General features: G+C 39.5%; 1 protein-coding gene across 1 annotated transcript; it reads left to right on the top strand.

Moving 5' to 3' along the window:
• Positions 1–1033: 1033 nt before the first annotated feature.
• LOC101848323 (small conductance calcium-activated potassium channel protein) lies at positions 1034–5249 on the top strand (the record flags this gene model as incomplete). The annotated part of the gene is given in 2 exon segments (XM_005109337.3): positions 1034–1135; positions 3739–5249. Coding segments are annotated over 2 exon segments (384 nt in total), but the record flags the coding sequence as incomplete, so codon positions are not given.
• Positions 5250–17604: the final 12355 nt, after the last annotated feature.

Below are 17604 nucleotides of genomic sequence, written 5' to 3' on the forward strand. Positions count from 1 at the left end.
ACTAATTATATATTTTCTGTCATGCCTACGGAAAGATCCTCCACACACCACCACTATCAGTTTTCCCACCCACTATGATGTTCATCCATACCCCTTCCTGATTGTCGGAGCTCTCTGTTTACCTCTGCCAGTACCTTTTGTTATATTGAATGTGAAAAATTAGTTTTCTGCATTCTTACTGCAAGAAAGGTACCGCAGATAACAATGGTAGGCATTAAGGAACTGTGCCATAATTTTTTGAAAAATAAATTGTTTTTCAGGATGTTTTTACCAAAAAATGTGACGTATGAAAAAAAAGAAACAACAAAAAAAGAACATTGCATGAGCAAATCATGAACATTGTATTTAAAAAAAACTGTCCTACTGTATCAAGCAACTACAATTTGTCCAGCATGTACGATTTATTTGTGCTGTTTTTTGTTTGTTTTTTTGGCTCGTCAAAACCCCTTTTGAATATAATATACACCTTCCACAACTGTACCTGTTTGACGCCCAACAATATAATATCGTCTCTTACGCCCTCCAGTATTTCAGCTTGTTTCAAAATATCTTCCTCCCTATCATACGCATCCCAGTCTGTTTTATTTGTCTTTCTAATTTTTTTCCTACACACTCTCCCCTGTTTTCACCCACGGACCCTCAGTTTTCAAATATTTCATTTCTGCTAGTTCCAAAAGTAAAGGGTAATGTCTCTCCACGCCTGCGATTTCCTACGAAATCTCTGATTCAACGATCAAATAAGGGTTTCTGCTCGTCCTGATAACGTGTAACTAGACATAGCTCCTGTAATCTATGAGCCTCCACCCATATTCATGACACACAAGCACACAGCCACTACGCCGTAAATGATCGGTCTCTAGTCTATCATTTCCAGAAAGCTGTTCAAGCCCTTAAATTCCGCACTGCAATCAACAATCCTAAAACGTTAGAGAATCCATGTTATTGAAGGAAGCAAACAACAGACAGTTTTTTCTTCTTGTTGTTTATATTTTATCTGAACTTTCTTTAAGACGTATTTTGTTCTTATTCACAGACGCAGTCCAATATCCAGGAGCTGGTCATCGAAATGCACGGCAATCAGTCTACTATGGAGAAACGTGTGAATAAAATCGAGGAGAAACTAGCTCAACTACAGGTGAATAAGATGTTGACCTCTGAACGTCCGTGATTCAAGACTTTGACTTTGATTTATTATAATAATAATAATAATAATAATAATCATAATCATAATAATAATAATAATAATAATAATAATAATAATAATAATAATAATAATAATAATAAATAGAATTCGTATAGCGCATATCCCCGCTAAACAGCAGACTATGCGCTTTACACTCTATTATTACCCCAGCAGACCATAGAACACTCCGAAACATTCTCAGCTTCCCGGGAAGCATTCAGTGCCAGCAGCTGATTAACCGCTCAAACACTAACAAACTGACAAGATCTTTCGCTGTCCATAGCCGGGTATCCATTCCCACCTGGGTGAAGTGAGAAAAATTTGTGCAAAGTGCGTTTCCCAAGAACAGAACGTCGGGTCCCTGACGGGATTCGAACCCACGACCTTACAGTTGCGAGTCTGAGAGCCTAACCACTAGGCCACAGGCGCCACACTTGTTTTTCAGAGTCGGAGAGTCGGGGAGTGCACACAGTACACACAACTCACACGTCGATACACGTGGTGATACTACTGCTTTTTCCTTCGCTCCTGGTATTGCTGGCAATATTACTATGCCCCCCCCCCTACTCAACACAGTTATCAACAATGTTATTATCACTACCTCTGGGACATTCGTCATCATCAGTGTTGTGGATGGAATTGTTCAATGAAATAAAAAAGTAGTGGACCAGTCTCACAATATGATGTAATTACCTTCCATGAACGTATCGGTGCTGGTCCAAGAATGTGTCTTTATTGGAAATTGACAGGCATTGGAGCAGGACAAATGACGCGATATTTATCTTTGGTTTATTGATTGCAAACTTTGCTAGACTACCACTGACCAAATGTTATTCTTTTAAGAGGCTGGCTGCTTTGACAGTGCCAGTCAGGGACAAATCCGGTGCATATTGGAATAGGATATTCCATCAGGCAGGGTGTGTAGCAGTTAGAATCTTCGCTGTCTCACGCAGGAGACTTGAGTTCTATTTACAAATGGGGAGAATGTTTATCCCGGCATCTCAGCCTGTATGTTCGGATATTAATTAACTCCCTCTCAGCCTGAGTTGGCTTTAAAAAGCTTGGTTGAGGCTCGTTTCCTGTATAATCTAAATTGTGTAGATGAAGGTGTAAAATGATCGATTTTAATTAATGTAAAAAAAAATCTCATCACGGGAATCGATCACATATCTTCCATGTAGAGCAGCAAAGAGCCTCACAACAACTGTACTCTACAGACGCTGGTATAGATTTCTGAAGACCCAAGTGTTTCCATAAACACAGACCCTCGTGTATTTGTTTAGTTTTCGTGTCCCTAGCGATAATATTGAACACCAAATAAAACTCTACCCACCGCTCAGGTTAGATTTTACTCTCGCCAATTACAACGATACCCGTCCTAAGTATTTATAAATTGACAAGTTCCAGTACAAAACGCGCTACCAAAACGTTACTCCAGAAACTCCTGCACATTCCGTTATCGTAAGATTACATTTGTCTTGGGAATACAACCCAGCACAACGTGTCTACATAGAAATTTTTTTTTTAAGGCAACAAGGCTAGAGGGCGACCAAGAAAGACCTGAATAGATGGAGTTAGAGAAACATTAACCACCCACGGCATCCCCCTGACCCAAGCTCTCCGGCTGGCGACAGAGAGACGTCTCTTTCTTCCCGCGACACCCAAAAGGGTATAAGCGGCAGATAAAAGTAAAGTAAAGAATACAACAAACCAAAAGGCGCTGTTTCCCTCGACATCTAAATCTAGATCTAGTATAATAATATTGCCATTTGTTCTTTCATTTTTCAAATAATACGCTTTTGTTCTATATTTTTAGCAACTCTGTAGTAAATGGATAATGTTACATGCATATAGTGTATGTTTGCCATGAAACCATTAAATGAATGCTGCATATAGGTCGCTATACAGACTGTGTGTGGTGAAGAGACACTCAGCTTGGTGCAATGATATAAACTGTAGATGTTTAACGTCTCCGTGGACACAGTGTAAATAATTTAGGAAGTAGGTTGCTAACACCCTACCTGTCAAGGCAACACACATTGAAACAGAGGCAAAGTCCTAACAATCAAGCAAAGACACCTGGGGATTACAAATAAACCAAAACAAGAAAAAATCAAAATCGAACGCATGTTTTCAGAGTGTAATGTCGAAGTGCACAACTACTATACCAGCCGGTTCGTCTATGTCACATGTAAACAGTAGATGAGACTCGAACTTGTTCTGGGTCAGCCTTTTTTTCTTTGTGCTAGATATTTTTTAGAGGTTCTTTCAAAGGCCCATACTACCAATAGTGATGTCAAATTAAAAAACCTAATTATTAGTGACGTCGATAGTCTAGTGGCTATCTTTCTGTTTACTTTCTAGAAAACAAGACATATTTGTGCATTTACAATGTCCTGTTTGCACCCTTTTTAGATATGCCCAGTCCTTTTTAAGTAAAAAAAAAAGGGGGGGGGGGGGGAGCGGGTGATTGGATGGGTTATATTCGTGCGCCTCATATTAATACAAGCATATCTCACTAAATCTTCTTTACTCGCCCCTCGTTCCCCCAACAGCTCAACCTTGACAGCCTCCCAGAGCTCATCGCCAAATCGGTGACGTCAGCCGCAGCCGCCAGCCGACCGGAAAAGACGGAGATGCGCATGCCCCTTGCCCGGCCCCTGTCGGACTTCACGGGTCTCCGGCGCACCACCAACCCGAGACAGAGGCGCCCATTCCAGCAACAGTTCTCCCTGCGGGAGATGCCTATCTACGACCGTCACAGCCTCACGGGTCAGCCCAACAGAGAGGAGGTAGACCCGGACTTACAAGCCGCTGATCCGGACTCTATTGCATGAACTAAAGGGATTTAGCGCAAAACCCCCTGATGGAAACCTACAGATCCCCTCCCCCCACCTACCCCCTCCGTCTCCCCCGGACTCCCCTCGACTCCCCCCAACTCTCCTCTCCGTCCCTCACCCAACCTCCAAAGGTCAAGGTCTCGTGTAGGACGTATAGAGGAGGAAGTATCGTGGGGTTACTGAGGCCGCCAAAGGGAGTGAACTGCCTGGCGCAAAGAGATTATATATATATATATATATATATATATATATATATATATATATATAGTAATAGAGCTCTGGGCAATGACGTCACCCATGGAAAGGAGGAAGCGATGCGTATGCCCCCTCTGTTACGCAGATCGTTGAGGACCAGAACATTTTACTTTAGGTAGATGAGTACTGTTTGAGACTGACGAAGAGACGTCTTGGTGATCTTGAGAGGAGATCTGCTGCAAGCTTGCACTGACTTGCTGGGGACAGGACGGTGTTTAACATACTACAGCTCGGGGGGAGTCGAGGTAATATCTCAGCTTGTTCATGGTAATGCGGGTGAGGGGGGGGGAGGGAGTGGGCGAAGCGCCGGCCGTGGGGTTGAGGACAAAAAAGCCTCCATGTCTGATACGCGTGACGTCACTGCCAGGAGCTCTAGTGCTACATCTAACACCTTCGGCCTCGCGTCACTGAGGTCCTGGGGAGAGAACTGCGAGACTGCCGCTTCTCCCACTCGTTCTGGGCGTTGCCCGTACGGCATAAGCAACTAACTGTGACATCAGAGCAGAATATGTAACAGAAATACACACGGGTTTATAGAGGTACACCCAACAGGCGCCAAACTCCCAAATACCTGTCTAGTTGCGCTGTTGAGGCTGAGAGGTGAGCAGAGTAAGCCTGATTCCCCGTTTGGACTTCTCTGTTGACATCCACCACTTGGCGTTCATATGACATGATGCAGTTGCGAGCGCCGTAAAACCTTACTTAACTAAAACTAAACACTGTTTCGTCAAAACAAGATGACGTCATCTCGCCGCAGGTCGAAACTGTCCAAGACGGCCAGCTAGTGTGGAGGAGAAAATATGTTGTCTTAGACAGGTCGACCTTTTGGACATGTCATTATAAGGTTGAAAAATATTCTGAGCGTTCAGTAGTGGGAAGTGACTGTTTGTGAAAGGATTGTGAGGTAGCGTGGTGGAATCAGGCTCTCGTCAATTTTTGAGCTTATAGAGTTATTGGTATCATCTTAAAGCTTGTTCATTTGTCTTGCTTAGAATTTAAAAAATTACCCATCCATCTTCAATAGATGAGGAGATATTTTGGATTAAAGGAGGCGAGTGTCACCTGGTTTAAGAGGTAAAATTAGGGAGAAAATGGCCGCCAAAGCTTTGTAAATTCCAAAGCTGGAGAGTCCATGGAAACTGTAAATTTATATTTTGGTGCCTTAAATCAACGTTTTCGGTGAAATCCTCAAAGGAATGTTTTTGTAAATGGACATTGAAGCCAAAAAACAAAACATTTATAAAAAATTGCTAAGCAGAGAGATTTTGTCGATTTTATTATTTTGACGAAAGCATGATTCCACCACGCTGCCTCACAATTGTCTAAAGATGGCCGTCAGAGCAGGTCTGACTGTATTGAGTAACTCGGTCTATAGAATGATGGGTCAGATGTATAGAGTCGTTGGCGGCAACAGGGTATACGTGTCTTGTAATTTTCTCAGGTACACGAACAAGTACACTGGCGCCTGTCTGAGCTGTAACAAGGTCAATATCCGAGACGTGCATCCCTGAACATAGCCAGATGTGTGATGATCACCTGATGGGTTCATCTTTTGCAAAGCTCTGTGCACTACTTCCGCGGGGGGATAGTGGGTAAGGGTTTACAAAATACATAATGAATAACAGCCCGGGACAATACACCATGTTTTTATAGAATGCTCTCATGTTCCAGTCGGAAAAGACACTCTTAATTATCTCTCTCCCAGTATTTGACTTTCATCACTTTTGTAAATACATTCAGAACAGAACAGCATGTCAAAATGTTTGCCTTTTTTATCTATCTGTTCGCAGTCGGTGAACAAAACGAGAACATCATTACTTGGAGCGACTACATTTTACTTTACTAAAAACATTAGTTTTCTTTTACTCAAATTTCGGCAAATTTGACGGATTTGTTCTATCAAAATATAACGGTGCGACACGCATACTTGTTTCTGTTATAATTTTTGAAAGCATCGTTCCTTTAATACTCTTGACAGCTTAACTCATTGAGAAGGGTTTTTTTAATTCAAGTTATTACAGGTCAAAATGTCAATGCGACAATCGGTTTATCCCAGTGCCGGGACGACGTGTAAAAGATATCGTCCTGATAACATCACGCTATGATCCTAAATATGAACTGTGAAGGGTATTACCTTTAAAAGAACTCAACAGAACGCTCTGTTTCAGATTTGCAGCTCTGAGACGTATAGCGACAACTGGAGAATATCTGTGGTAATAAGACATTCCTCACACGTACGTTCACGTCGTCGTGTGGCCGGTTCTTTTGCTCCTGTTTGCTTCATTGGGATGACAGCCTCGTGTGAAACCATTAAGCTTTACAGCTCAGAAAAGCCGAATGCACTGACAAGAAATAGGAAAGAAGGCATTTAGACGCAATGGATCTTTCTAAAATTGCAATTTCAGCTCTGAAAATACGTCTAAAATTTCGAAAAATCTGTCGAAAGAAGATCTGTTTAAATTTCGCTCAGTGGGGGAACGTGATAATGTCAGAGCACATGCGACTAGCTAAAATTGCGAAATAATCCTTGCGTGATAAAGACGAATGTCCAATGCTCGGAAGCATTACATGGAGCCTCTCTTTCCTGGGCAAATAGCAATGGCATGTCTAGTCTGATTGATGTACAGAAAAGTGACGTATCTCGCTGTTGAATAGACAAACAAAACTACAATAACATTAAAAAGCCAAATTCAGACATATGTATCCCCTGGGCTCATGCGTTGCATATACTGTTCATCTGCAGGGTTCCACATGAAAATCATACGTTTTATAAAATGATATCATGGGAAAGAGTGCTTAAATCGCAAGCCGAATTCAGCGATTCTGAATATCAAGAGAACAATGGGTGAAATACCCAAGCTCTCAAACATGAGGCTAACACGGACACTGCAGCATTATGTTATTCAGGGGAATTTTATGAGATATTATAATATTAGATCTCTCGTTTCCATCTGGGCAGGTAACTACATTTTACTTTTAGAGAAGGACAACTGCGTTTTTATCTACTATCCGCGGGCCACATTTCTTGTTACCTACTGGCTGACCCTTGTGCCGGGCGGAATGTTCTCACTGACAATATGTGTCCTGTTATCTCCTAGTCCTGTACTCTCAACGTGACCGCTCTGCTTTTTTCAGTTTGGTACACCAGAACGGAATCCTAAAATGTAATAGCATATTAGCCTATGCAGGCTGTTCAGATCGACTAAGCACCCACATTTTTTTCAGGACAGAGGGAACAAAAACAACTGTTTTATTCATTATGCAATATACTTTTTTCCATCTTTAAAAATTCTAATTTAAGCATTTTTTTGAAAATTGAGCGTTTGAAACCGATACAACACATTAAGAAACTGGATTGGTTTTTTTAACAAAAGAAATAAACACACATGTACATCTAAACAGCAGGTTGAGGATTTAGAGGTTGCTGCAATGTTTTTGGTTGTTTTTTCTTCAAAACTCAGCTTCATGGTATGGGGATATGTCATGGTAGGGTATGATGTAGTATGGTATGGTATGGTAGGTTATGGTATGCTATGGTAGGATATGGTATGGTATGGCCAGTGTTTTACTGCCTTATAGACATAGTAAGCTCTCGCTTCAGTTACGTTGTTGACCTACAAAGATGTGGAATCCTGAGGTATACAGAACAAAAAAAAAATATTAGGCATTGCCCTAGCATAGAAGAGAGGTGATGAAAAAATCACCCTGTTTTATTACTCATCGCTACAGAAGTTCTGATGAAAGAAAAGAATGCTCCACCTCTCTGTTCTGAGCGCATGACAGTAATCACAACCCACTGACAAATCTCGACTGTAAACCCTACGTTGACCTCTGATGTTGCGCATACGATCAAGCAGGCAGGGGGAGGTTAAGCTTTACTTTGTTTGTTTTTATCCAATGTTCTCTTTGCAATGCAACAACACGTTATTCAGTAAATTGAAATATCTCAACATTTCAAAATATTTGCTGACGTTTTGTTTGTTTTAAAAAAATTGTTATACCATCTTAATATTATTATTTGATGACAAATGGCGAGGAAATTCACTGTGTTCCCATGTCCATATGTTACGCTCTCATATTGCGACATCCCATCCCCACCCCTCGTTTTTTTTTTTTACTTTCTACAATACCTAAAAACTGATTGGAGTCTCATTCTGCCGTTGCTGTGATGTAGTGAACCTGCCTTCAAACGATTTCTTTCCCAAACGCTCCGTTTTTCGATTGCCTGACCCGTTTGTGCGTCAATACCATTGAGCACATTGTGTAGGCTTTGTGTATATATTATGTTTATGTATAGTGATGGTATCTGTATATACAGATATGCATATAAATTATATACGTATATATATATATAATATATATATATATATATATATATATATATATATATATATATATTATATACGTATATATATACATATATATATATAATATTATGTTATATATCTGTATATATATATATATATATATATATATATATATATATATATATATTATATAATGTATGTAATATATATGGTATATAATGTATATTATATATATATATATTTATATTTATATGTACATATATGTTTTATGTTATATATATGATATATAAATGCCATAATGTATATATATAACATATATAAAACATAATACTTATAATATGCATATATGTACACACAAATATAAGAAGTTCTCGAGGGCCCTAGTTCGTATTCTTATTGTCATACACTGCGACAGTTTCAAATATTTTGTTTTCTTGTTTATAATAACGCTCATGCAATGTCTCTGATTTGGTGAGCTATGTGATCGGTCCTGCCTCTCCTTCCCCGAGTTGTTGTTTTAGTTTACCGTCAGATTATGTTTCTATGAACGTTTTGTTGTTTTTAAGTAATAGATCGATGTTCCCCAGTGGTTTTAGTTGTAAGAATTGTTGCAATGATTTGCTTGATTTCATAAACCTATACCTTGACTGAAGCTTTTTTTTGTGGATGTGCTTTAGTTTGTAGAATTCGTGGAATTATTTCTGTTTAGAACGAATAAACAGTTGCCCTAGAGCGTCATGTTTTGCCGATTACTTTGCTTGAATTTCCCAAAACTAACACGCCACAAAAGTCCACTGGTCTTCATTGTCAGTGACAGATGTCGGGAGTGATACCTCGAAGAACACAACACAGTTAAACGCTTTTAAAGGCATCGAGATTTCTTTTTCTTTTAATTTGGCTTCTATTATAAAGAAAAAGGAGTTGCGCCATGTCTCCTTTCTGCTGGTCACCTTAAATTTGTACTCTAATGATACGTTTTGGAGCATCATTTGAGTTTGTCAATTTGTTGTCTTATACCACACTAGCTGGGCCCCCTTTCGATGAAAGGAATGATCGGTGCATTATCATTAACTGAAAGTCATTGGCCAAAAATGTTATTTACAATCTACTGGAACGGAGCATTAAATCTTGAGAGATGAAAAAAAATAGAAGATCAAGATATATACTCTCAAAACAAAATGCGCCTCGCGAAATATCGCTTCCGCAGCGGATTTTCTAAAATTACAGAGACAGAAGCGTCGGCCTTCAAAAGCGATCGGCGAAACAAAGAAATTTAGCTTTTCAAAGCAAAACTGTCTCAAAAGTGAAAAAACGAAGGGCGTCATGATCTTGAGAATAATTTAAAGAATCTGTTGGCGAAAACCGCATGTCGATCGATAGTGGTAGGATTATTTCTAAAACAAGGTGCAAATTAATGGCACTTAATGTGTAATGTTTTACAATGCATTCTGTGCAACGTGGATTGATTCATTTTATTACGTGTGGGTGAAATGTTTAGTGAAAAATGATAACGTATTTGATCATTACTTAAACAGTGCTGAGACTAGAGCCTTGTCGTCGGTCGTCTGTCTAGAACATGGAGTAACCCACCCACATCTGTTTAGAACATCGAGAAATCCATCCACATCTGTCCGCTGGGTTCGTGTGTCAATCCCAATCAGGAGTTGGCTTTGACAGGTAGCGCCGTAGCAACCAGCCCCCTAAAGTATATTGATTCTGTTGACGGAGATGTAAAACAGTGCAGTTACATTATTCCGTCAACTCAGTATATCTTCTGAAATCGCTCTTTTGAAGTTCTGAGACAGTATACGTTTACAACTGCGGTGACGAGACAAATGGGGCGCTCTCGGTGTAGGTTTTATGATTGCGTCTTTGATTAGGGACAACAGATGTCCAAAATGTGTTTAAGGGGCGGAAGTGTGATTACGTTGACTGACAATTGGAAAGCTTAAAAACACACTCACACACACAAAAAACAAATGTACACACACACACACACACACACAAACAAATGCACACACACACACACACACACACACACAAACAAATGCACACACACAAACAAATACACACACACACAGACACACACTAACTCTCTCTCTCACACACACACACACACACACACACACACACACAAACAAATGCACACACACACACACACACACACATAAACTGTTGACTGTCGCCTTTGTGTTGTGGCATACGAATTCTCTCAACTAATTCGCATTCCTTCACTAACTCACAAACCTCTGTACTACACTTTTCGCCCAACAGGTGTGGGTTTTCCTTTCTAGTTTTTTTTCTGTTTTTGTATTTGTTTTTTTGTTGTTGTGTATTTCGTATTTCTTCATCTGTAGAAAAACAAAGTGTGTGATTGAACTTTGTTTACAATGATTTGTGACTGGCGCTTGTTATTTATTGTCGTTTGCCATGTTATGAAATTTGACAAGTTTATTCTGTGAAATTATTATTCTGAATGTATAATATTTCCCTCTCCACCATGTCTTGACATGAATGTACCCTGTACGAACTTGTACGATAACCCATTCTCTTGTATATACTCTTATTTCCTCAAACATTTACACCCGTTGTAAATGTCCAGCTTGATAAATTCCGTTATATTCCATAAACAGTCTCAGAGTGTGTGTATGACGTCATGACTATGTGCAACAGTTTGGTGACGTGCAGCGCAAGTTGTGTATTCATGTGGTTACGACAACCAGTTATTTCACTAATGACTTACAAATGTCTTCTCCCCAGCTGCTTCTTTCTCCTCCAGTTTATTCCTTTTGTATTGTAAGAAAGAGATGAAAGATCCCTAACGATAATAATAATATCGCACTCTCATGTATCATACAGTCCTTGAAGTTTGATATATCCGACACCCATTCCCTTTTGTGGATACCCTCATATCTCTCGATTTCGTTTACGCGTTTAACGTGTATTTTATTTGCGATTTTGTTGGTTTTTAAAAAGCTATTCTGTATGTCTGACTTGAAATAGGTTATGTAGAGGCCGTTTTTGCAAGTGGTAACCTACCTAGGGCTCTATGATGCCTTCAACGCACTCTTAGCTCTCCAGGATTCTCTCGCAGTTTTGATTTACCCCATTTTGTTTGAATTCTTTTATTTTTAATTTAATTTTCTTTTTTTCCATTGCAGCAAGGCTGAGTAAAAGTAGAAATACCTCAAGCAATCTAGTGGTTCAATCAGAGCACACCCTTAGTGTAGACAGAAACTTAGAAAAAAAACTGGCCAATATGGAGCAACGGTTCCAAAACTTTGGTTATAATAATATCAGTGACTGATATTACGATCATACGATTTATACTTATCACATTTTATTTGATTATATTTTTTAAAATTGGGTATGTGTGTGTGCGGAGGGGGGAGGCGTTGCAAAAGCTTTCTAAGGTGTTGATGAGTTTGCAAGTTTGTAGGACTTTGGGGGGGAGGGGGTGTTCTCGTTTAGACATGGATATACTTGATCTCATCTGCTATGTTTGATCAACCCTTCTATATATATCGCTGTGAATGCTGGACAATCACTAAAGACAGTGAAAATAAAATAGAAGCAACAGAAATGTGGTTTCTTAGGAGACTGCTAAGAGAATTGTGGAAGGAAAAGAAATCAAATGAGGTAATACTTGAAGAAGCCCACGTTGAACGCTCACATGTAAAACAATCAGGAAACGACAAATACAGTTTTGGGGACACCTGTGTAGACAAAAGGGTCTTGAACATCTAGCTCTCACTGGCAAAATTGAAGGCAAACGAGGCAGTGGTAGGCCTTGAGCAACCTACTTAAACCATAGCAAATGGGTAACAGGGGAAAGATCAGGGAAACGTAGAGCTTTTTTCAAGAGCATCCGATGGAAGGAATGAAAGGAGAATCATGATCGCCGATGTCTGTCGCAGATCTGGCATTGGATGATGATGATGATGATGATGATGATGATGATGATGATGATGATGATGATGATGATGATGATGATGATGAGGATGATGATGATGATGATCTCATCTGGAAAATATGGTACTATTGTTGCCCATGGTAGTAAAAGAGCCAATATCTAGAAGGGTGGGAAAGTGGTGGTAGTTTAAATAATCTGGACATCTGGCGAATGGACAGCACTTTACTCTAATGAGAGACGTTATGGAAGTTATAAATGAGTTTTTAGTCGTCATGAACGTGCATCTCTTTACGTGAAGCAGAAAACATGAAATATTTATAACAACATGTCTCAGAGGGATCATTGATAACCAAAACAGTGATAAAGTGGAGAACTTGATAGACAAAGACTTACGGATAACAAAATCGAAGCACGAAATATTATATTTGTGTCGTGTTTGATACTGGGCGTGTTTTCTATCAGAAATGACATTCTGGCATTGGTCCAGCCTATATCAGAGTTTCGGTTTTGTTTGTATAATGTTTTCCCAGATTTTTTTTGTCAAATGAAAATTGTGCTTTCTGGTCTTTCCCAAGGCTTTGTGCTGGCCCATTGTGATTGCTTTGTAACCAAAGTGTTTCCCCTACTTTTGATATACTGTTGTAACAAATCATGATTAATCACTGATTTATAGTTTTGTATGTTGACTACCCATCAGTTCACCCGAAAATTACGTCAGTTCGACAAAATCATTGAGAGTTTAGCGCGTACATAATACCATCTCTAAGTCTAAGTAGTATTTGGTAGCCAATCATTTCTCGGATTTTTATTGGCATGGAATCATGAAACCACTCAATCTATTCACATGTATTCTGTATACATTTCGCTGTGAACAAGCAACTTTTTGTATGCGATGAATGCTTTATTTCGGGTTGTTCACGTTAATTGTGGCCGGTTTGTGCTTCTTTCTCCAGAAAGCAAAGTAAGTTATATCGTTCTTGGGGCGGTGAACTGTTGGAAAGACCAGGGTTCTTTTACTGAAGGGAAGGTAATGTTGATTCTACTCCAACTAGAATTCTCCGTTCTGAAAAAAAGAGTGATTAAAGTACCGAAACAGGTAAAGACATTTGTTGATCAAGAGAAGTCATAACTTTCCTCTTTCGAGGGGACATAGTGTTTCTCCTAGGAAAGCCAACGCTGTCAATTTGTTGTGATCTCTCCCAGGGTCTAGATAACTGGCTCTAGAGTATGTAGATAAACCTGTTGTGATTTTCTTTGTCCGACATGTTGTAAGAGAGAAACTTGTGTACATCTAAGAAAACTGGTAGCTGCTGGTTCAACGTGGTCCAGATTGTAATCTGCACACACATACACACACACACTCGCACACACATTCACACACACATTCACACACACACACATTCACACACACACACACACACACACACACACACACACACACACACACACACACACACACACACACACACACACACACACACACTTAGCATGTTCCGTATGAGTTGGAGCCCCTGCAAATGACAATAGTTAATATTAATTTTAGAATGGTAGCAATGATGATAATGTTAGTTTTAGTATCAGTTTAGGTACGGGTTTTATGACACCTGCAACACATTAAGGTAAAAAGTGTAGCCTGAAAGTAACATACACAGAAAAAGGAGGGAATTTATTTGATAGGGAAGAAAGAGCAAACCACACTAGAACACCCACCAATTACCCAAAAACTATTAAATCATCGAGGGCCGTTCAGCCTGGAGTTGTGTGAGTCTCGATGAAAACCTTGCAGTTTGTACACATCGTGGATATTTAGACCTGGAAAGGAACATTTTTAGAAATTATTACCATCTAATATCCACCTACACGAGCATAATATTATGATTGCGAATTATTCTCCATATTATACTCCACTCACTTTCGTTTTTGGGGTCTCTGAGAGTCAGGATTTGTCTGAAATGCTCAAAACATGCCTATAGATAAAACTTCATTACGAAAATCGTCGTATGTCAAACAGTTCACTAGGATATTATAAAGGCAATTAAGGAGTGTTCAGCAGAGGGTTCCAAGATAATAAATAGACTAAGATATTCGTTCTGAAGTGGTATGAAGATGTTTCTGCGTGCTGTTTTACGAAGAATATTCCAGGCTATGCCAGTCGCAGAGGTTACGCTAACATTTAGATTAGGAGGTTCAGACACTTCGGCGAGCATCCTTGCGTTGTCAGCAGAACAGCTGACAGTTTCGCTCAATTTTTGAAGCACATTACTCTACCTTATTGTAATGATTACTCATGACCTTGACATTCATCCAATCAAACTTATTATATTTGTTTTTGTTTCTTTGTTTTTGCGTTCAATAAACAAACCCTGTTATCTCTCAATGATGCGTTTCTCATTGATTTTGATTCAAATCATCAGTTTTACTATCTTTTGGTTTTAGTGAGATGTCTATGGCACTAATTGATCCGTGTCTGTGGTACAGCGGTTTGGCACTTTACTGCAGTATGCGGGAGACCCGAGTTCGACCCTCGATTGGGGAGGAATTTTCACCGAGTCTCTCGGTCTTTCTGCTGGGATGTTGCATCCCTTTCAGCCCTGATTTGTTCCTGGCAGGCATTGTCGGCAGCCAGACTCCTAAGTAATCTACTTGATTTGGTCGGTAAGAGACTTTTGTTTTGTTTTTGTAAAGTGTTTTACGGCGCTCGCAACTGCATAAGGTCATATGAGCGCGCGGGACACATTAAACTTTTTCAGTCGGTAGGAAATTTTGAATTGTGCCCGGGTGGCGGCCGAAGCCTATTCTTATCGATTTTAGACCACCAAGGGATCTTTGACGTGCGTGACTTGCACACGGGTCCTCCGAGATTTTTCGCCCTTGTCCGAGAAGGCTAGGTGTAGATATGTCCTACAAGAAGATGAAGGGTGTGGCTGGAAGACAGCAGTAAGAAGAAGCCAAGGAGTAGCAGTAGAAAGGTTCAGGAGCCCAGAGGAGGGGGGCAAAGGAGATGAGGGAGTGAGGGCAGAAAGAGGAGACGAAAGCAGACGAAAGAACATTGCTAGAGAGCAGGAAAGGAGGTGAAAGGAGACAAATTAAGAGAAGAAAATTTTTCGGTCACTACCCAGATTCGAACCCGGGACCTTTGAATGAGAGGCCAACACCTTAACCTCTAGACCACGAGAGCCCCCGTAAGAGACTTTATGGAAGGTAAAGGTTTATAAAAACAATATAATACTTGCAAATGTAGTAAGTCATAAGAGTGTCAACCATAATATCTGAGGACTTGTTACATTAATAGAGAGAAAAATACACCAAAAAAAAAAAAGAAAAGACAAGAACAATATCTGTTCCATAGGAAAGAAGGAGCAAACACTGCCAGAGTGCTCGAGAACCACCCTCATTTGTTTGTTCACAACTTACGAGTTGTTGAGAGTAATGGTGATGATCCCAACATAAATTTTTGCCGTGCTGTTCACAATTATAATTGTAATGATGGAATACCATTTCATGCCCCGGTTATTTTACAGGCGGGACCTTTTCAGAAGGGCGATGTACGCTCCCGTCTGCACAATTTAGACACGTTTAGGAAGTAACAGGAATCTCTCCATTTGCAAATCAAACTCACGCTATCGGCGTGCGACGGAAAAACGTCTAACCGCTACACCTCAGACTCCGGCGGGAAACATTCACATTTTGCTCTTATACGGGGTGCCCATTAAGGCTGGATCGGGCCAACTCGATCGCCTGAAACTGAAAACAAACACAATTGTTTTTGAGGCGACCGAGTCGGTCGATCTACCTCATCGGGCGATCCCATCCGTAGTGGGTACCCCGTATTACATAGGTGAATTGCAAACTCCCCTACACAACTCATGCTCGACCACAACCTTTAATAAATAATTAATCTTTTTACGCGCAGTTAACACAATTCAACTGATTCAGGAGGCGGGGTTCCGACCTTGCCTGTCAGGGCTAACCTGGGATGAAAGAGATACAACATCCCAAACACCAGCGGAAAGATACTCCGAAAATCTTTCTCCGCACTCGGGAATCTTTTTTCATTGAACCCAGTGTATACAATTAACTAGACCCAGTAACATTATTAATTTACTTGACGTACTGTATATTCGCACGCTCATATGACCTTATGCAGTTGCGAGCGCCGTAAACCCCATACTAAACTAAACAAAACTGTATATTCTATCAAACAAAGCGTATTTGGTAGAGACGTAAAACACCAACATTTAATAAGAATACGATATTTGCAAAAGGTGTAGGTCATAAAAGTGCCCACGATAATATACGAGGAGTTGTGATATTAATAGAGAGAAAAATACAAAAGAAAAGAACAATAAGAGACAAAGACAATATCTGATCTAAAGGAGAGAAGGAACAATCCCTACCAGAGTGTTGGAGAATCACCCATATTTGTTTGTTCACAACGTATCTTATAAGGCAGAGTGCATACATTGTATTAGACACAGTGTATATATTCGTTTCTCAGACACAGCGTATACATTTATTTATCAGACACAGTGTATACAATTGTTCATTAGACACAGTGTATACATTTATTTATTAGACACAGTGTATACATGTATTTATCAGACACAGTGTATACATTTATTTATTAGACACAGTGTATACATTCATTTATTAGACACAGTGTATACAATTATTTATTAGACACAGTATATACAATTGTTTATTAGACACAGTGTATACAATTGTTTATTAGACACAGTGTATACATGTATTTATTAGACACAGTGTATACAATTGTTTACTAAGCACAGAGTATGCATTCATTTATTAGGTACATAGTATACAACATATAAGACAATGTTCACTTTTTTTTTAGATACTGGGTTCACATTTAATTAAACCCAATATATTCCTTAATAAGACAGGGTGTACATTTTATTAATCACAGTGTAAGCCTATACTTATAAATTGTGCCTAAAATATATATCCATGTATTTATCTAGATCTATAATATCTAACTTTCTAAGTCTTTTAATCGTGACGTTTACACTCATCTATCTTTGGCACTGACACGTTCAAATAAACTACGCTCCTTCTCATTACAATTACTCACCTCATTCTCCCATT

The sequence above is a fragment of the Aplysia californica genome, unplaced genomic scaffold, assembly GCF_000002075.1.
Source record: "Aplysia californica isolate F4 #8 unplaced genomic scaffold, AplCal3.0 scaffold00768, whole genome shotgun sequence".
NCBI classification, from domain to species: domain Eukaryota; kingdom Metazoa; phylum Mollusca; class Gastropoda; order Aplysiida; family Aplysiidae; genus Aplysia; species Aplysia californica.